The sequence below is a fragment of the Rissa tridactyla genome, chromosome 12 (assembly GCF_028500815.1).
Source record: "Rissa tridactyla isolate bRisTri1 chromosome 12, bRisTri1.patW.cur.20221130, whole genome shotgun sequence".
Taxonomy (NCBI): domain Eukaryota; kingdom Metazoa; phylum Chordata; class Aves; order Charadriiformes; family Laridae; genus Rissa; species Rissa tridactyla.
This window is the reverse complement of record NC_071477.1, coordinates 6588879-6610755: the sequence shown is the minus strand read 5'-3', so window position 1 is coordinate 6610755 and position 21877 is coordinate 6588879. Positions and strand designations below refer to the sequence as shown.

General features: G+C 44.9%; 1 protein-coding gene across 1 annotated transcript in view; it reads right to left on the bottom strand.

Moving 5' to 3' along the window:
* Positions 1-1909: 1909 nt before the first annotated feature.
* The window catches only part of BMP7 (bone morphogenetic protein 7), a 47484-nt gene continuing 27516 nt past the window's right edge, over positions 1910-21877 (bottom strand). Inside the window, exons 3-7 of the mRNA XM_054218871.1 lie at positions 13663-13811; positions 8738-8935; positions 6828-6904; positions 6079-6189; positions 1910-4774 (exon numbers count right to left, since the gene is read on the bottom strand). Coding sequence (XP_054074846.1) covers positions 4625-4774; positions 6079-6189; positions 6828-6904; positions 8738-8935; positions 13663-13811 — 685 coding nt within the window. The 3' untranslated portion in view covers positions 1910-4624. The remainder of the gene's footprint in view (positions 4775-6078; positions 6190-6827; positions 6905-8737; positions 8936-13662; positions 13812-21877) is intronic.

Sequence of the window (21877 nt, the reverse complement as noted above, 5' to 3'; positions counted from 1 at the left end):
GCTCCTAGTTTTTGCCTCAAGGTCTTGTCAATCATTACCTGATAAATAAAAACTTCAAACGGGCTCCTTTTAGCTTAATTGGGCAGAATTTCTCTCCAAAGGAACGGCTGAATACAGAGAATAATGTGTTTGTGGCAGCAATGGAAGTCAGCAAGCAGGGTATTTGGATGGAAACATAGAGGATGCAAATTCTGAACTCAAAAGATGAGTCTTTTTGGTGTTATTTATCCAGAAAGCGCCAGTTCCCGTTGCAGGCAGAGCTGAAAGGATTGAATAGAGCAGCCGAGGAAATCCCGCGGTCCTTGGCAACGCCGCTGAGCTGCGCTTGTGCGAGCTCTGCTCTCCCTCCCTGGCTTTCGGCTTTTTACAGCTGACACTTCCATAAAAATCAGAAATCTTAAAATTACACTAAGGCTTACTTAAATCATTATCTTTTATTATATGAACGTTGGCAGCAACCCCGGCAGTTTCCTGCATAGGGACAAAAGGATCCTACTGTCAGTACTGAAACAGATCTAAACCAGCTCAATTAAGCAAACACAACATCCTCAAAGTCTGGCCTGAAAGGAAGTTAAAATAACTGATCTATAAAATGTTTCAAATGATGTGCTTTAAAATGTCATTACTCAGATAAATCTAGCCGGTTTGAAGCTGGTTCACTAGTTTTATGGCCTTGCCAGTTCATGGCAGCGTACGTATTCATGTCAAGAGTTCTTCCTCCAGAGCAGCAGATGAGGAGACAAAGCCACAGTAGCTCTGTGGACCGAAGGGAGCTGCAACCAGCTCGGGAACGGAGTTTTGGCTGCCAGGCTGGGAAAGCTGCTACGAAGCACATCCAGCAAGTTGTGTTTGTGGCAGAGCTGGAAACCAACCGATATTTCATGATATAAGGCTTAGACGTGTTGAAGTTAGTGGTAAAGCTTCTGTTGGCTGCAAGACTGGCACTGTAAACCGGGATTATTTTCCTTGGTTTCTTTCCTTTTTTTTTGTTGTTTGTTTTTTTTTTTTTTTTTCCCCTCCCCTTGCTGGAAAAACCTCTGACTTACACTGGGTCTAAATGCAGACCATCAGGACCATAATGAGAAATACCAGAGGATCCTCCTAAAATTAGTCTAGGCATACAAAAACCAAGTAGGCATCAGTTTAGGACAATAAAGGTCTTTCCACTGATGCTTTGCTGGACTTCAGATCAGTGAACGAAGCAAATTTACTTATGAATTTCTAATTGCTTGTGAAAGATGATAGTTTAACTGCAAAAAGCTGATGATTTAAGCCTCTGGATCAGCAAATGCATCTACATAAACTGGCACAACTCTGCTCACAGTTAAAAGTAAACAAGAACCCCCAAATTGCTGTTATGCCCTGAAGATACAAGGTTTAGTTAATACAGGGATTTAGACCATTTTTTTTTTTTCCAGCTGCCTCCATAGCAATGCGGTGTGGTATCCACAGTAGGAAACCTCATGCCAGCAGCATCTCTGAAATATGCTAAAACAATCTAAATTAGAAAATGTCAGCTTCTTGGCTGATGTTCTTTTGGAGTTCCTTTTTTCCTTTCTTGTGCCTCTATAATTTTATTGGGATGACTAAATCTCTGAACTATGTTAGCAGTAAACAGAACTAATTTACCCCCTGCTTCTTTGAAACAGCTGCTGACAGCTGCACTATAATTCAATCATGGATTTCTGCAGTGCAGTCTGCAAAACATATTCATTTTTTTTTTTTGTATTCTTCCCTCTCTGTTGTATTTGGACTGAAGGAGTCGCAGCAAATAGCGCCATGTGCTGATTTTGCCCGTACACAGAGACTGATCTACAGGAAAACAGAGGCTCAAGATAAAGCATTGCCCGGCCAAAACGGTTCTTCGAATATAGGGAGAATAACCACACAGATACACAATGTTGTTGGGATATCTTTTGTAAAGATGCAATGATTTATTTTACTAGTTTGTACAAAAGGCTTCTGACAACTGCTCTATGAAAAGAACCAGAAACATGTATGCGTTTTTGCCAACTGTTAATAAATATCATCTTAAATAAGGAAACAAATGTGTTTAGGAACCGAGAATCATTTTTCCTGGATGTGATTGAAAAGGAATTCAGAGATGGAAATAAATAATTCTTCCACTTGTGACAACTATTTACATAAAAAATGTACAAACAGTGAAGCTGATGTTGAGCCTAGCAACAGAAATCCTGTTAGTATGTCTAAAAAAAACCCAACTAAAACAAAACAGAAACAATCCCCACATAATATTTAATATATGAATCCTATACAGCAAGATACTGTGGTCCAAGTTAAAAATGCAATACACCACCGCAGTGACCACCAACACTGAAACACCCGCAAGAAAAAACTAATCCTTGACTACTAAATAGTGGAAGTTTAGGCATGATTAGTTTTTAACTTTCTAGGCAGCACCTTCACTTCCCTTAGGAGGTTTACTGAAGCACTGCTGTATATACGTGTACGAGGTCAAAAGACACCTCCAACCTGTGTGACTTCAACGCCTCGCTCTAGGTAAGAGACGCACTGAGGGCGGTTTTGGCTGTTTGTCGTAGACGGTCTCTGCAGGCTCCGGGGACTGATGGTCTTTTGGCTTCAGGTGTCGTCCTGCCGTTGGGCTGTCTGTAACTGTGCGGTCAGGGTCTCGCCGTGGGGCAGTTAGCAAGTTTGCTGGAGTCGTGCCCGCGGAGCGTGGGTGCCGCAGCCAGGCTGGTCCTGCAGGTGTTTGGGTCACCTGGGTTGGAAGCCGGGCACAAGGGGCAATGTGGCAACTGCTCACCCAGGCGGCGGTCCAGCGCCTGTCGATGCCATGGAGGGACTGGCACTTTCCCATGAGCCTAATCCTGCTACTGGGAAAACACCAATTGATTTAAATGAGATTAGAATTCGACCATCAGAAACAAGTTTCCAATTTATTTCATAATATATTTTTTTTTCTTTCTCCGCTTATTCTTTTTAAAGCGAGGCATCTGGTCTGGATTTGATCTGTGACTTAAAGGAAGAAGAGCAGTGACTGATTTCCAGAATGGGGTGGTTGCGTTCATTTATCTTCTTTCTCTAACTCTCCTCTAAGGCAAGACGTGGAGCCAAGTTCCCGCTGCATCCGCATCGCCCTGTCCGCTCGCTGTGCAGAGATCCATCTCCAGGGATCCATTATGTTCTGCACCCAGCTGTTGGAGGTTTAGGGCTTTGAAGTTTGGAGATTTAGAGCTGGGTGTGCTGAGGACCTGGTGTTTTACTGGGCACAATTTTCTTTTTTTTTTTTTTTTTATCTCCCTGGTGAAACTTCTGCCAATCCTACTTTTGTTAATGGCAAGGTATGCCGAAGTGTGCAATCAGTTTGTGATTGGTTACTGCTACTTTGTATTCTTATTCACAACAACTTTAATTGAGTTTTAATTACATAAGCGTGATGTTTGTGTAACCTGTGACTTTAAAAGAAGGAAAAAGAGAAGCCTTCAGGGGACGTTTTCTTGCTCCTGGTTCCAGCTTGTTGCTGTGGCTCTTGAAAGGGAATTACTTTTTTTTTTACTTTTTTTTTTAAAAGGCGAAGCCAATAATAGAGCACGGCTTTTATCGTAAACACTGACTCCGGGAAGTAAGGCTTCCTAGCTTGTTTCTAGCTGAGCCGTGTGGTGCTGGGTGTACGTCCCAGCTTACAGCACCTTCTGCGCTTGAGCCTCCGCGAGTTTGCAAAAGCGTTGGAGCTTGTTCTGTCAGTGAAGTCAATGGACATCTTCCAAACAGGAGCAGGATCTTTAGCTGGCTTTCACAACTCCATAGCTGCTTAGGTTTAATGCCTGTTTCTTAACGTTCTGCTGCTTTCTTGTTTCAAGTTCATAGCAAATTCAAATTCTTTCTGGTTGCTAGAGGAAATTTCTTTCCCTGTTGACAAAAAAAAGTATACCCAAAAAGTCTTGCTCTTTGGAAGTATTTTCTTCAGTTCTTTTGCTTGCCAATTAGAAAATTCTTTTTTTTTTTTTTTCTTCCCTTAGACTAATCTGTCCTTTGAACTTGCATCAATCCAGATACAGCTTTTGCTACTGTAGTTTAAAACTAGAAGTTGCACATACTTGATCTTTGCTTTTGCTTATGAAATTGAAGCAAACGGAGGGATGGAGGTAATAATTCTTTAACAAAATACCTGTTCACTCCAGGTATATTTTCTTTACTTATTTTATTGCAAACTGTATTACAGGAACTACACATGCTTATTAGTCACAGCACATTCTCACCTTGGATAGATTATTATTTTTTAACTCACAATCAACACTAGTGAGTTTGCAATCTTCAGAAAGACTCATTTGCAAAAGTATGTATTGTAGGAGCCAATTTTGTAGGCAGATTTGGTTTTACATGGTTTCTCTGGCTTGTTTCAGTTTACAAGCTCATTGTCTGTAATAAACGAAAACAAAATGTGTTCAAATGCCACTTAGATCCAGAAACTGTTCCATTGTCTGAACTTTCAGAAGCCCGGTCCTAAAAACCGTTTGGGATTTTTTTTAAACCCATTGCTGGAGTGCTAACCTTTTCCCCTCCCCCACACAGCCCTACAAAACCACTCTTTACAAATAACTTCTCTTTTTTTTTTTTTTTTTTTTGTGTCTTTCCTACCAATCTAATGACAGCCACATGCTCGTACCACCATGTTCCTGTATTTTTTTAAGATAACGTTGGAGCTGTCATCAAAATAGAGCACTGAGATGGCATTGAGTTGCGTAGGAGCGCAGCAGGGTTTCGGCACAGTCTCTGGGTTTATAAAGTGAACCTGGGGAATGAAAGCAGACGCCTGTTAAGATTTACTCTTCCCCTTTCTTCCCCCATATTTTTATTTCCCGGGCAACCTTCTGTCTGTCCCATACAGCCACTCAGACATGTTTTGAACACCTGGCTTTGTGTACAAATGTCTCGAGATGTCCCCTGCGCGTACGGAGGCTGATGCACGCACCCAAGTCAGATCTCGTTGGAAATCTTTCAGTGAGGCAGGTTCTCATTAGAAAAATCCCCATTTGTCAGAGCAGTCGGCGCTCTGCAGAAGCGTACCACTTACGATAAACTCTGTGGGACGTGTGGGCGAGGTTTTGTGAGAAACCCCACCAGGGCCCCCATCCCTGTGCCTGGCAGCACTGAAACCCAGCTGGGGCCAACGGCTCCAGGTCCCCTTTGCTCCCTGCTGCGGGACCTCTGAGGAGAAGTGGGGGGCAAAAAGGCAAATAAAAAGCAATCTACCAGGAGAAAAACACCCAGATATTTCTTCCCTTGGAAACACAGATGCTTCTGGTTTCCTTAATACTTTTTGCAATGTTGTCCTTACATGTGCCCAGGACATGGGATGTAGATGAAGAGGCGGTGTGAGCCTCCTCGTGCCCTGCCGATGTGCGCGGGGGGCCGGGGCTGTTGAGCTGAACCTGAGCTGGGGAGGGGAGGGTGTCCGGGCAGGTCAGCCGGGGATGCTGCACAGCCGGGGTACTGGGGACCTGCGTGTCTTTTGGCCTATGCCAAGAGCTGGGGTGCGTTGGCTTTGGTGACACCGCTGGGGCCGGGTGGTCCCGGGGCGACAGTCCCCCTGAGCACGGGCACTACGCCATGAGGACATGCCAGCCTGGGGCTCCCATCTGGACATCTTTGCACAATTTCATAACGTAAGTACACCCCCAGAGCAGCTGGGCTGTGTCATTTTGAGATTCACTGATCCCTTCCTCAGTCTGTCCCCAAATCCGCTGCGGGCGGATCCGTACAGAGTTTTTCCCAAGAGATGCTGACAGTGGGTCTCACATCCTGCTCTTTCCTTCCCGTGCGGTGGGACTGTACCGCCATTAAGATGTCTATCATAGGGCCCTTTGAAACTACAGAGAGCATGTCAATGCTTGCAGCAAAGGCAGGGTAATTCTCAGCCAACTATTAATTCAGGCCACTTGGCTAGACATGTTTAGCCAGATGCTGCAGGCGTCTTAATGAGCTAATGCAGACCTTCCTTCTCTTGTTAGCTTAGAGATGTTTTTTGTGTAGAAACTTATTTCTGAGTAGCACCTATCGGAAATAACCCTGTACTAGGAGCTACGGTGCACCTACCAGTGTCTGTACAATGGCATGGTTTGTAGCGTTCATGTATGAATTCAACGGGAAAGCACATTCTCCTTCACAGTAATAGGCAGCATAGCCCTCCGGAGCGATGATCCAGTCCTTGATTAAATTGAAGATGTTAGATTGTGGAGAAAGACAGAAATATAGTACAGTGAAACAAAGTAGAACAGCACATAAATCTATCAATTCATACGTCTACATACAGTTACAGTAGTCTGCAACATACAAATCTGGTACTCTGGCTTTTTAAATGCTAACTTAGGCACCTCTTAAGCGGCTGTTTTTGCTGGAGGGACATATCCCACTTGGCAAACATGCCCATAGCGTAGCTGCGTTTCGTTTATCCATTCAGCAGCATCTGCCTGGCAGCCCACAAGGATCACTTCACCCACTGCTGCAATGCAGGTACGAGCTTCCAGAAACAAAAACATCTTTAACTGGGTCTAAAAGAAATGATGAAAACGGAGAGCCGCGTGCGCTGCCAGAGGGAAGTCAGGGGACCACAGTTTCTCAGAAGGACCCAACTAATGTTGAGTTTCTCGCCAGTCTCACGCTAAATATTTGGATACCCTAACTTTGCAGAAGTGCTCCTTCACCATGCTAAAGGCAATATACTTTCCCCCCGACCCTGGGATAAAAAAAAATAATCTGGTTGTTAGCTTGTTCTTACTGTTGCTGCTCAATAAGTGGTGTGCAAAGGCGCCCCAGCCCACCGCCCGGCCACGCACAGCCCTTACCTGCCACCCCAGGTCCCTGAAGCTGACGTAGAGCTCGTGCTTCTTGCAGGCTTGTCGCTGGTCGCTGCTGCTGTTCTCTGCGCGGGGAAAGGGGGTGCGTCAGGCTGGGCTCACCTGTTGCACTTGTGGCTTTTTTTTTTATTATTATTATTTTTTAAAACATTTTCAATTTTAGTCATAGAATAAAGGCTGAGTTTGAAAAAGGTTTACATATGAAAAGCCTCTCTGGCCTTTTGTGCAAATCCAAAAAAGGCCTGGGAAAATAGCTTTTTTTTTCCTTTTTTTTGTTTTTTTTTTTTTCTTTTTCTGGGCTTCCTCTGACCTCATATTAGTAAAAAGCAGATCTCTGATTATTGCCTACTCTAGAAAATGAGGACCTGTGAAAGGACTGATAGGGAAAGGCACCATTTACCTATTTTCTAAATTTCTAACTGTCTTTGAATCACCTGCGTTACTGGTGATAGTTGCACCTTCAGGCCTAGAAAGGCAATGTTTGACGTGAAGATAATGTAGAATCTGTTCTGTCCAGTGCAGCTGGGTCCAGATTACAGACTTCTTGAAATGGGTGACAATGCTGAAGCCAAAGAACAAAGCACGGGTCTGAACCGTAGGTGTAGACAATTGTAAGCTATCAGTGCAGTTTTAAAGTTGTGTGCATCCTGGTCACACAGCCTGAACTGGAGACCCAAGCAGAAGTACCGGAAAAATATTTTTTCAACTCTTTTTGATGGTAACTAGCTCAACATGGGGTCCCCAAGCTGGAAGCGGATACTGGTTACAGGGACTTTTCTAACCTACTCACAGAAGTAAGAAATTCTCTTGTCCGCTATTGAATTGATATATGAAATAAATCATAAAAATGCACACTTAAAGTGCAGACCATCTACGTTTACAGAACTGCAAAACCCAGAGCTCGGAAAATGGTTTTCCATGGCTCATGTTTAAGAAACTCCAGGAATTTGGGTGAGAAGTATGGAAATACACATATGCGGGCAGGTCAGAGAAACACATCTGTTGCCAGTGCTGCAGAAAATCATCATTAGTCCTCAGACAGGAATGACATGATTAAATATTGGGAAGCTGCAACAAAACCGATGGGAGAGAGCTCTCCTATAGCCTTGTAGGTAACCCCGAGCAACCCAAGGCGAAGGTGAGTTGTGTAAGACGATGTTGTGCCCTACGTTGTCCTTTTCCTTCCACCCCTTGCAAGCTCTCCTCCCATTCAGTGAGCGCTTGCAGAAAACGGAGCTGGAATTTGCCACTGCCCTTGGCAGAGCTGGCCCCGCGCTGCGGTTCCTGCTGGGAAGGTCACCAAGGCCCCGTTATTCTGAGGTATCTCGTAATTAAGCCACGTTTCTATTTCAAATGCCTGATGGAATTTTCTTCCATATTAGGAAGCGCAGCTCCCCCCAGAATAGCTGCGGTTATCCTCAGCAACAAATGGGTTTTCCTCTTCCATGCAAAACTTTTGGGACTACTAAACTTTTTGGGGGCTAAATTTAAAATCGCAAACTCTGATAATCTACAGTATTTTGATTCAGATCCACTGAAATATATTATTGTTTCGATAACTTACTCATTGGTTTAATGTAATTATCTTACATTTCAAAATGAGAATTTATTTCATCTGGGAGAAAAGGAGATTTTCTGGTTAGATGGCTTTTTTTTTTTAATATTGGATTAAGAAATCCCTCAATTAAACATTGTTTCAAAGAAACATTATTTTTCTAATATTTTTTTTTTAACAATCCTTAATCCCAAGTAGTTTCAAACCAGCAAGAGAATGCTAGCGGTAGACCAAAGACACAGCAATCAGGCTGAGTATGGGAGAAACCATTCCCATCCAGTGTCAAGTCCAGCAAACCATTATCCCACACCCAGAAATACGGACCCAGAGACCCAGGCTGTACCTGCAATGTTCGACACCCGGAAAGCTTCCTGGTTCTTTGGTGTTTTTGATCGATTCTGGCTCCTTTGCTTCCCTCCCGTGGAGCGAATGCTGCGGAGATGGACCTCGGTGGCTTTGAAGAAGGCTACCGTGAACGGCTGCTTGTTCTGTGGCCCGTGCCTTCCGATGAGACCCGCCAGTTTGGGATTGATGCTTTGCCCTTAATGACAGAAGGGACTGATAAGAGGGACAGCAGTAACTCTTCCTTTGCAGCAGACATAGTAAGGATAAGGAGGAGAGCTGCCGGCTGGCTGGGAAGGGTGATTCCTAGGCACATCCGTATGCGTCGATCCGCCAAGGGCCTGGACTTAATCGGCAAAGCTGCTTCTGACAAGAGCAGCCCAGCACAGCTAACTTCATTTTATATCTGCGTGTAAAAGTTACATAAAATAGTCCTACATATAATTATTTTACCCTAAATCCGCTTAGCATTAACTTTTCCTGCATTCTTTAGAGGGGTTTCTTTAAGTTCACCAACCTATAATTTGAAGTGATCCTATAAAAGAAACCATAAAACTTAGCCCATAGGAACACTAAATTCCCACTGGAAGGTTATTAACTTAAAATAAAAATGCTTTGTATGAAATGCTGACAGAATTCCAGATACACTGTAGCTGAGAGAAATAAATAGTTCAGATGTTTAGAGACATTTTGGTTATTGCAGTATCTCAGCGCTGCTGTACCCGCTCACTTTGTTGCAAAACTGTTGATTCCCGTTCATGCTTCCTTCATCCTGGGCTTTTAAAATAAACGGGTTTTTGGTAAAAGATGATTAGGTGGCTTCTCCGTAGAATTAAATCGATTATTCACAAAAGATGCAAGGAGAGGGTGGCAGTGGAAAATTTAACATTTCTCCCTGTTGCCCCTGAAGGACGCCTGGGTGCTGCTGTGACATGCCGGGGTGATATCCAGGATTATTCCGTTCCAAGCTCCTGAGTACTGCTGCTAAGTCAGTTATGTTAATGGCTTTCGTGATCCTTTTGCTAACAACAGAGCTGGGCCTTGTCAGCAGCAAAGCAAATACGCCAAAGGACGGCTGACGCTTTCCTAGAGAAGCAGCCCTGAGGGGCAGCTGGCCGGGGAGAGCAGGCGAGGGGCTCTGCCGTCCGCTGACAAAAATGTCCTTATCTTGCTAGTTTCTGACTGCCATGTGAAAAGAAGCTGCTAACCTGAAGTATTTCTAGGTAATGTTCTATAACTGCTGTGTTTAAGATGAGCAAAGTAAATGCCGAGGCGCATAAATTTGCTTTATAGGATTGCTTCCATCTTAGCTCTTGCACGTGGCCGAAAGAAAAGACATGCGACAGACCCAGAAAAAAGGGGGCCGTGGTCAAAGCTCAAGGCCAAGGACGGACTGGCCCAGGCTGGAGTCTGCTCTCTACTTGTCCAAAAGTGTGCAGCTCGGTGAGTAATTCCCATGCTGCAGCACCCGGGATCTGCGGAGGGGACGGGCTGAAGGGGCGTTTCAATGGGAGCGCGGCAGCAGCGGCGCTGCCCGGCGTGGCCGGCTCCCGTGGCACGCCATCCGCGGAGGAGCCCACACATCAACAGCTCCTTCACCTTCTGCTTAAGCTCCTTCCCAGAAACTTGTCCAAACAGTTTTCATTTTTAACATTTGAGGCTGAGCCCACAAAGTGCTTAAGCAAGTAGCTAATGCTAAATATATAAGTAGTTCCACTTGTGCTCAGGCTTTGCTAGATCGAAGCCTTATTTCCTGAAAACAAGCTCAGCTGCAGGAGTTAGAGCTCACTGAACACTACTCCTACGGCTTTTCCTGCCCCTTCAAAGAAACCTTTCTGCTTCCCAAAGCAGTTTAAACTAGCAGGGACATCTATGGCTGTGGTTTGTCCGGTGCAAATTATTTTACCTCTACCACGTCTCTAGAGAGTAGGTCAGCAATGTGCAGTGAGGGGACCCAGCTTCACACGCACGGTTAATGGGTTTGTGCTGGTGCAGCAATACGTAGCATTTCACCAAGGAATTCCTCGTTTTACACCATGTCGTGTTCAAGCCCAGAATGGTGGCAATGTTTCCTTAGGGGGGAAAAAAGGCATGCAATGCCCTGTGTGTAAAGTAGCATACTTCTTTTTAATGAAGATGGGGAAAATCCACTTTCTACCTTTCCTGTGCATCCGGAAAGCAAGGATAAACACGAGGACACATGTGTAGTCCCCATTAGACAATGATAAACTTCTCCCAAAAGAACTAAAGCTGTGCTCTCGAAGCAGAGGGCATGGCTTTCTCTGCTTTTATGAACCTGCTTTTTTAATACTGTCAAAAATAGGATCTTTAGTATTAAACTCGGTAAACCGAAGTGGGCAGCTGCTCTTCGCAAGTGCTGGTGCCGGGCTGAGCTCGCTGAGGCTCCTGAGTCACTCGAACGTTCCTTTTGCTTGCTGCTTGAGCTGATCCCCATTTTCTAAGAGCACACAGATACCCTTTGATTCCACCCTAGTCATACACGTTGATAGACTTATTTGGCAAGATCATAAAGAAGTACAAAGATCAGTTAATTTCTGTTGTATAATTCCATGTGGACAGTACTCATGATGTCAGAATTTTTTTTTAAATAAGACTATTGCCTTCATGGTTACGGATCTCTATTTGTCATGACAGATACGAAGAAAGATTTTTTATTTTTTTTTTTTCCTAATTCACTTAAAGCTCTGGGGGTTGCCCAAGGATATAGTGTTGCGTCAAAATCCTGCTGTGTTTGCAGCATATGATTTTCATATGAAGTCCAGGTGTAAAAGCAGCTTTCTTGTTAGCGCACACAGTTGGTCTAAATCCAAAATGCGACTTGGGGAGCAAGGAAGGACACGTCCTTGCCATTCAAAACAGAAAGAAAAACTCACATGTATGGCGGAGAATTGTGAGCGCAAAGGTGTGCCGCCAGGGGACTTGGTTACAGAAGACAAGCAGACAATCAGCTCCTGTATCCGTGTATTTACTTTTTAAACACTGCAGTTGGCTTTTCTAACTTCAATGACAGGCTGATTAAAGTATTTTGTTAATCTGTTTTGAGAAAGCAGCAAGCCACTCTGTGTATGATTTCAAGCCTTTATAGACTCGGCTAGATTTTTCAGGAGGGTAAAAAGAAACCAGATTCTGAATTTTCATTGAGTTGAACAAGGATGAGAATGCACTTATCGCTCGACCTGGGAACTCCTGTCTTTGAAAGCTCTCTGTGACAGATCTGGCTGTGTGCTTTTAAGGGTCCGCTCCTGATTGCTCCAGCAGAGCAGACAGAGTTACTGTGTGTGTGCGCCATGTTCCAGCATTTCCTTGGATGCAGGATCCTGAAAAGTCTCCACTGAAATCTGTAACATATTCATAAATTAGCTGCCTTCCTCCTTAATGCTGAAAAACGGGACTGACTTTTGCTGTAAAATCTCTGGGTGAGGATGGGGGAGGACAGAGTGATAAGAAGCCTTTATCGGTAGAAGAGTGTGAGCGTGATACTGCAGGATCTGCAGTGTTTAGAGAGATGAAGCCTACTTCCAGCTTTTCTGGGGACTCTGGGCTGGGTCTTGATGTTTTTTCTATGCATGAACCACAACTGAACGATTGTGCTGTGGTTGTGGACACAACTCCTGTATTTCCAAGTATTTCCTTTAGGAGGCAAACTGGAAACTAAAAACAAGGACAAGTGCTCGAAAACGGGTTAAGCTTGTCTTGGCTGTTAACTCGCCTCACTGTTTTAGCTTTACGAGTTTAGATTAACTTGTAAATCAGGTTGAATTTGAATCTTTATACAAAGCTGGCAAAAGTCATCTGTCATTGGGGTGGGGACTAGGAACTTCCACGGTGAAGCTCCTGCTTTGTATCTGTGTTTGGGTTTCTGCGTTCGCTGATCGTTCAGAAAGGGCAGGTTAAGACAAACCCTGTGCACCTCTCTGTCTGCAGGTGTCTCACGAGTAAAATCTCCCTTTCCTGTAAATGACTCCCCGCAGGTTGCCTGTTTCAAAACTGCTTTGCACAGCCTTTATGCAAAATACTACTTACTGGAAACATTCAGTGTGTTGCATAAAAACCAATAGCAAGTTGATATCGTAGATGCATATGAGAATGAAAGTACGTTCTTAGAGAACTATCTCCAGAGTATTTGTAATGGGCTTGGGCTGGGTTTTACTTGAGTTTTCCTGTGGGGCAGCCAGGCAGTTCCAGATGGCCCCAGGTCCTGGGAACCCCCTAGAAGATCCAGGATACTTTGGTTTCCCTGCACAAGTCTCCAAGTGAACATCACAAATTTTAACTTTAAGAGAAAGCAGCATGACTTTTTAGTTAAGACCTGGTTAGGAAAATTCCCTGCCTGATTCTAAACACACCCTTTCTGGAGATGTTTCAGAGCCAGGTCTTCCCACCCATTCCCAAACCTCACAGGTTTGTACCATAAGCGCACTACAGACCTTGGAGTCCGGACCAGCATAACTTTACTGGTCATTTCTGCTGCCACAAAGGAAATTAAAATGGTTCCTAGCTGTTTTCTGAATTTGAAAGGTCTTTTGTACCACTTAACACCAGCATTCTACATCACTCAGTTGCATCTTTTCACACATAGCAAAGTTTCTTCCTTTCTCCTTGACTGGACTGCGCTACCTGCTGATCAGCCAGCAGCATATACGTACCTTTACGGGGATGTGTACAGGGCTACTACTGAAATGACTGCAGACAGGTTACCAATCTTTGAGTACATCCTTAACCTGAAATACGTTTATGGATTATTTTTTTTTATTACTATTATTTGCACCTTAAGCAAATTTGGGAAAAAACATGCTTAAGAAATCCTATTCAAAGGAAAGAGTACTGAAAGTTTAAGGCTTCTCCTGGGTGGGAAGTGTATACCCGAAAGGGACTCGCTGCTTGCTGTTGGTGCCTGACACTCACCGTCGATGCCTTCCACGGAGAGCTGCAGGCCAAGATTGTGTTGGGGATTCACCACCCAGTGATTACTGGTTGCGGTAATGTCAAACACCAGCCACCCTTCTTCTGCCGCCCAGATTGTTCGAGAGTCGAGCAGGAACAAATCTGAATCCCTGAAAAAAAGAAGCGTAATTCCCAGTTACCCAGACTTTCCACTGGAGTCCACAGATGTTCACAGACATGTTTGAACACACTTGGTCAGCCTGTCAGCAAAAGGCAGGTTATGCCGGAGCTGGGCTGGCGCGCTTTCCCCTCTAATCACCTTCAGATGAAGCGCTTTTCTTCTCTCTAAAAAAGGGAGGATGGGTTGAAGCAGAGTTGAGGTGGTTTTGGGTTACTTTGCTGTGTTACAGTTAACCTTAGAGCTGCTGATGCAACTCCAGAAAAAACGCTCGCCAGGCACAGATTTGCAAAATTATTGTTTGCATATGCAAACTTGGTAATTGGGCAGACAATGCTGCTCATTACCCTTTCCATACATAATTTCCTGACTTTTATGCATAATGGTAGCATTGGTGCAAGTCAGCTGGGACACTGGTATGCCTTTATTAACATATGTAATGGTTTTTTAAACTTGTTCGGTCTGAGGTTGCAGGTAACTGATCGAGGCAATAACCTTCTGCACGCTCACAGGTCTACATTACTTTGGGTGGCAATTTTCTTTCAATTCGTTGCTTGAATTTTTTAAAGGCCGCTGCTGGGTTATTCTGGTTGAAGAACTAATACCAGAAAGTGAGAAAGATCAGAAATTGAGAGGATTTCATGCATTTGAAAAGGGTGAAATCACTCTGGATTTACGAAACATTTCCTGGCAAATTTCTGTAAAATGAAAATTTGAGGAAACTCAAGTTCTGTAAAGGAAGGAATCTTCTCTTATCAGAAATTAAGAAAGAGATAAAAAACTTGGATGAAAATAGTGGAAAAAATTGGATAGTGTTGCAGTTCCTCTATAAAAAAACATCTTTACAACAAGAACAAAGAAACACAGTGGAAGTGTCTAGACAAGTCCCACAAGAGCTGGTTTTGTACTTAACAGTGCACAAACATGATAACTTGTTTAAGTGTAATTATATCCTTTTGAATGAAGAAATATCCTTGGAAAACCCTTTAATTATGTCCTCAAAGCTTAAAGACAACCTTATTAATTTTGTCACTATTGATTTGTCAGTGCAAATATATATATATATTTAACTTAGTTTACACAGTGCCTCTTGTTTGCACAAAATATCAAGTGATCAAAAATGAATCTGAGAAGTGCCGTCGGCATAGAGGCTTTTGTCTCGTAGCTTTTAGTGATTCTTCTCCTTGTGAGATACCAGGAAATTAGAGGCTTTTCTCCTACACAGCTGACTCAAAACAGAAATGGAGTTTTATTGAGTTGTTTTTACTATCTAGCTTTCCTTTCAACCTTTGTGGGCCAGGGCGTATGAGCGATGATGGCTTTTCTCTGCGAGCTATCGGATGTCACTGCCTCTGGCTCGGTGCTGGCTTCCATGAAATTAAACTTCGGAAATTATTTCCTGCGGAGCACGTGAGCGCGTCACCCGGCGTGCGTAAGAGGAGGATTCTGTCTTCTGGATGCCGCACCGCCGAGGATGTAGATACAGCCGGTGCTGCTGAGGGTGCAATTAGTGCTGCGTGTGGCAGCCTGAGGGAAAGCTGTGGCTTTCTGTGTCAGCTCAATTCAGAAGGAAGAGGCAAGGTCTGACGCTCGCAGGGGACGTTTTGCAGGCGTGGGATTGTAACAATTGTAATTCCTCCCTTCGCCAAGCATTTTCCTACTATGGAGGAAGGCACAGGAGAGGGAGTTTTCCTTTCTTTTAAACAAAGTTTTGGTTTGTGGAAGAAGCCCTCCATCAGTATTAAACTTGCCAACGGTTTCTTGCTAACGCACAGGGGATCCAATGGAGAGTATTTCGGCAGATGTTTGGGCAGCCCAAGCGGGTGGCTCAGGAAGGGGCCGTGGGGCAGCGATGGAGAGCCCCAAGCCAGGCGTTGGGAGCTGCTCTCCGGAGCTCCGTCGGCTCTGCTGGGCGCATGTAGGGCAAGTGAAAATAAACAGTGCGAATAACCCCCTCCCTCCCCTACTCATGTAGACATGAGTTACAGCAATGTCAGATGCTTGAACCCTAACCGGGGGACAAATTTCCTGGGGTTTCATCCCCACCCAGAAGCAATGGCCCTGTTCCCACTGTGCATGACGCAGCTGCATGGACACCTCCCGCCCTTCCCTGTTTACAACACACTGAACAAAACGCATCCCAGAGGAGCTGGGGACGAGGGAGTAGTACGGATTGGCCCGTTCCAATGGCTGAGTCCAAGTTTCCACAAGTAAAGGGTTTTTATATTCACATACTGCATCATTTAAGCATGGCCCCTGACTGGAACTCATGATTCACACACGGTTTAGTTAATAGCGACTTGGCTTGCTTGGGTTTTCTCCCTTGTAGTTTGCAGGTTGAAGATAATAGCAATAATGATGATAACTTTTTTTTGTTTTTAGCTACTGCTCAACTGCAGTATTATTACTCAGAAAAACCAGCCTTTAAGCTTCCCATGCTGACATGATGCAATCAGGGTAACCAGACAACATGAGGCATCAAGTACCAGGGTGAGTCAGTCTGGGAAATTGTATAATGCGTTTGTTTTCCTGTAGTTACAGCAATGTGCAAACAATAGGCCTGGAGGGGAAGCCCAAAGTGAGAGATCAAAGGGACCCACTAAAGGGAAATGTCCTTCCCACACACGCTTGGAACATTTGGACCCAAAAAGGCCCCATGTCAGATGCTCTGGAGAAGTTCAAGCACTCCTGGATTAGCACTTTCCACTCTGGCCCACCAGCAGCAGCCAGGGATGGGATGCAAAACCTGAGTGGTGTTGCAAGCAGAGGTTCCCGAGGTTGCAGCGCCTGTTCCGATGAAAAGAAACCTCTTGTTCTTTTAAAAGGAACAACTCCCTTTAAGTCAAATGCTCTGCTCTCCAAAGGCTTATGGCAAACGGCATTAAATCACTAGCTAATAGACAGCAAGCCCTTTAGACATCATTGTTGGACACGACATAATAAACATGGCAAAGGAATGTTATTCTGTTAGACTTAAACAAAATTTGCTCTAGGGCTCCTCTCTAATGAGTTGTCATATGAGATAGTGCTAGTTAAGTCTAACTAATGTGGCTGGTTTGGGGTTTAGGTTTGAGATAAAGATCTAAGCACAAAGGGAAAAGGTTTCTAGTGCACATCTCGCCCTGTGGTACCTTATCTACCAACTGTACGCATATTTAGAGCGTTCTTGGAGCAATGTGAATAATGGCTCTGCAACCAGGAGGCAGAAAAGCACTTTGGTTCCTTGGCCCTGCATTCAGTCCCTTCATTTGAGAACTTCAGAGCATGTGATAAACTGTACTGAACCTCCTACGAGACCAAGAGATAGGAAAAGGCACATGATCCTCATTTTACAGAAAATTAAGCTGGGACATGGAAATGTTAATGTCTAGATTAGAGTTACATAAATGATGAAGTCTGGATCCAGACCACAAGTATGTTTTGTTGAGACCACATCAAAATGGCTCGGCGTTCAAAGTACTTGCATCAGCGGGAGTGTCAAAGCTTTTAGCAATGATAAAACTCAGGGCTTTCAGCTCAATTTTCTCAAGCATCGGGCTGTCGATGGAGCCTAAGATGAGGACAGGAGGTTGGCACTTGTCTGCTGATCGCTTTGGTAGTGGCTGGTGCTGGATGCCAGAAAGGAGAGGCACCTCCTGTTGGAAACACTCCCAAAAATTTGTCTACAGGTCATATAACTGCTGTGTGGTCTATGAAATTTCCTTAGTAAACTTGGTGTTTTCTGGAATCAAGGATGAATAACTAGTATTGCAAAGTGAGGGTGGCCGGGCAGGATGCACGTGAGATGGTGTCTGGAAAGCAGCTGGAGTTATGGAGGTGGAAGGGCTGAAGCTGCCAAAGGGCTGTGGAGGGCTGGTGGCATGAGTGGGGTGAGAAAAGGAATCACAGGTCATTAGTGGAAGAGAAAGGGACTGAAAGGAGAAATAAAGGGAGACAAAATACAGAAAAGGCAAGAAAGAGCATCCTGAAAGGAAACAGTGAGGAAGAGAACTGCCACTTTGCAACACGGTAATTCTAAGATAAGAAAAAGGATTAATAACCACGAAGCTTCGTGGAAACAGTATGTATGGGCTCTTTGCCTTTTGCTGGGGTATTTTTTCAGCCTCTAGGATGCACTTTGGTTTGTAGCCATAAGTGTTAGCAGCATATCCAAAAATCAGAAGTGCAGCATCTCTCCTAATCACCTGCCTTGATGAGTTGGGGCATGAAGAAGAACATGGACTAGAGAGACCCAGCTGGCAATTCAGCAACAGCAAGAGAGAACACGCGACGAAACTCTGCAATTGTATACAATAATGCTATGTAAGGTCCATACTGCTCCAGGGTAGCCCTCTCACCAAACAGCACCTGCCTTTGTGTCCATTTTCTTCACGCGCTTTCCCCATCGCCCTCGTCAGCTCTGTTATTTCAAGCTGCTGGTTGACAAGTGGTAGTAAATGCTAATGACCACTTCCAAATGGGATACAAATACATGGCAAGGGGGTTGGAACTAGATGATCTTTAAGGTCCCTTCCAACCTAAACCACTCCATGAAATACGTGTCAACCTTCCTGCTTCAGTTTTAAAGTGGGAAACACTGGAGGCACAGATATGTTAAATGTCTTATTGACTCAGCATGTAAACCCCAGCCACTAAGCCAGGAGCATAATCCTATCCTCTGGACTGGTATTCTAACCCTGGAGGGGCTGTTTGGGTACAGGCATGGTGCGAGTTTACTAACGGGCAGCCCAGGGACGGAGCTGGCATGGGAGAATAGGGGCAATTCCTGTCCAGGTTTGGGGAGGTGGAGGGAGGAGAAGGCAGAAAGGGCATCCTGGGAGGGTGAGAGGAGATCGGGGGTTAGAAGACATCTGTTTGGATTAAAAAACTGCAGTATCCAGATTCCAGTTTGCTTGGTGTCATTGCTTAAAGTCGGCTGCAGCTGTCCAAAGACAAGCTTAGGAAAATATTTTTCAGACTTTCCTACTTTGAGAGGGCCCCAGGATCTCCCTGGGCCTCTCCCTGGCACGTTTGCAACACCCTCTGTACACAGACCTGATGCAGCCCTCCTCCCACACCTTCCCTTCCCCGCACGCCCGCGATCCCTGCTTGTCCTTCCCTCTCCCTCCCCACTGATAAAAACCTTCCCCATGCTCCCGGGAAAGAGCCGCCGGCCAAACGCAGCCCGGGGTCTCCTCCAGGTGAGGGGATGATGGCCACAGCAGGAATACAGTTGGCCGGAGGTGGTTTCCAAGGACTGGTCTGAAAACTGGCTGTGCTGGTAGTGAAACAGATCTGTGTAAATTTTGTTGAATCTTAGGAGAAATTAAATTCACTTTAAAATTTCAGCAAATTCTTAATTCTGCTTTGCATGTCTCTAGTAGTCTTATTCCCTTTCCTGTGTGGTGTTTGAGAAGAGTAAGAGATTTCAAAGACTGATTAAAAGCGGCAATGGGAGTTTGTTACAGAGGGATGCAATGCAACGTGTTTCCTAAATATGAAGCCTCTTGTAAAAGCAGTGCTGAGAGAAATGAGGTTATAGACATATCTCTGACGCTTTAAATACAGCTGTTTCTGTTCAGCGTTGTATCCCTGGTCGTTAGTGCATCGCTTAGCTGAGCAAGAGCCCACTGGGGTATGCAAAATGCCTCCTGCAGCTCCCCAAGGGCCTGGGAAGAGTTGTGCCTTGCTAAGTGGGTTCAGGATTTGTCAGAGGTTTTGCAGGCTGCAGTGGCTTTTAGGAACAGTCTGAACGCGATAACTAGATGCAGCTCTGTTCTTGGAGAGCCACAGGGCTTCCATGCTAAAGTTCCCTTGCTACTGTGTCCACGAGCATATCGGGATGAGTAGAGTTATCAACTGATTTGCAGATAAGTCACAAAAAAAATAATATCAAAGCTATTGTCAGTACCTTTCTAGATGCTGTTAGTACTCACAGGTACCGTCGTGGTGCTGGGGCACAATGTTAAAACGAACGATACCCTTCCTTGGGGCACCATCCCTGGAACCATCGCACTGGTACTTTAAAAAGCTCCAAAAAGAAGGCACATCTGCTTGCGGGTTGGGTGGGCCTGAGCCTTTCTTAGTTACTAGAATTACATGTTTCAACCCACAACATGGAAACAGACTCCAGTGAATGGGAAAAAGGGGTCTGGAGAGGGGCTCAGGTTTGATCTGGGTGGAGAAGTGGCAGAATCTGAAGCACAAACTAAAGCGTTCCAGCTGCAAGTCAAACCCAGGAATGCATCTTGCAAGATCTTATTTTTCTGTAGGGCTCGTAACATGAGCATTCAAATCGTTCACTGCCTTTGAAGCCTGTGAAATCCGTAATGGCCACAAAGTGAACATGTAGCAACTACATTTCAATTACCAAAGGCTGGTCAAGTACCTGGCTTTATTCTCTCCAGTAACAAAACTCCCATCGACTTCAAAGGGCTTGGGATTTACTCCACAGTGCAAGCGCTGGGTCCAATGAAATCGGAGATGGAACTGTGGGACGAGGTATTTTAGCTGCTGAAGGTGCAGACAGACGGGCAGGACCGAGCTCTGATGCTGAGGGAAGCTATACAGCCTACAGTTTTTCCTGCAGCTTTACACTAATAACTAGAGGATGATGTCCCAGCTGATAATCTGCCCCAGAACTGCATGGGCGCTTGTTGAAAACACACGAGTTCCTGTCAGCTGCAGTAGGAGTTAGGTACCCAACCTGCTTAGCCACTGCTAGAAATCCCACTGAGTACTTGCATGTCCCTTCGGCACTTAAGTCCTTTTGCAATTCTTGCTTTGGCCATTGCTTACAACAACAGCGGAGAGCCTGAGGGTAATGGATATTTCTTTTGGAAAGCAGTTCACAAACTATTTCATTATTCCCCGGTAAAAGTATCAAAGTTCATTTTTCTCAGGCTTGTATCCGTAAGCTTTACATGTTCCCTGCGCGGATGCCTGAGATAAATAAACCTTCAACACCTTGTAGCCAGCCCGGTGATGTGCGCTGCCTCCCACTGGAATCGGCTTTGCTTTCCCACAGCACCCAGGAGGGAGGAGACGAGGCTTGAGCAGCACCCGGCTCCCTGGTGGCAACCTTTAGCTCCCGCTAGCAGGGTTTGCGACCACAAACAGGGACCTGATGTCCTGCTGCTCCGCACCCTTCTCAAGCCAGTCGCTGGCTTTATAAAACTCTTTCCCAGGCTTTTGGGTGAGGGAACGATGAAGACCAAACAGAAGTTGGACATGAGTCACTGGACTTTAAGTTATGCACACAAAAGCTTTGAGACATGTTATATTAGTCAAAACATCAACTGTTTTCACAGTGTTTACGATATTAGGAACATTTTTGTTCATGAATGTACTTGTTTGCTTAAAGTGAATAACTGATGCTTTGTGCCTAAAGAATGCTGTACGTGCCTTTTTGTAAAGGAGATGTTGCCAGTTTGAGAAGCTTACCTTGCAATGAATTCATAGATTTGGAAAAGAATATTTGATCATTTAGTCTGGTTTCCTATGAACACCTGTAATAATATCTTCAGTTTGACAGAGGTACAATTCCTGTTAGTCAAAGTCCAGGGTGGCATTCCCTCTGCTACAAAGGACGGAGCTGGGCTCTCGTGTTGATTGCCAGGGTTGTTGGGCGCCTGTCTGCCCACGACCGAGCAGGGGGATGGAGGAGAGCTTCCACCCTGTGTTCAAATGTCGGTACTATTGAGGGGCAGGATTTCAGAAATAGTCTGCTGTGGGTGCAGCTGTTTGTCTGGAAAGACCTGTGCCTGTATCTTTCACCGACAACAAGTTGCAGACAAGAGATGTTGCTGCTTAGATACCTGCCGACCTGTCTGAACTCGTAACGCAAGGCGTTAATTGTTGAACTGCCTGTAGTTACGGTTTATTTGAACTGAGGGCACACCATCACACCCTCCAAACTGGAGGCTCATCTGAGGTTTAACTGAAAATCAAGCCTTCAGCATATCTAATGGTCTCTTCACCCTCAAAGGAAAAAAGCTCCAGCCAGCCTCAGCTTGGGCTTTTCAGCTGATCCCGTGCTGGTTTTGTGTCCCTAGAAGGTGTCCCGATAGCTGCTGCGCG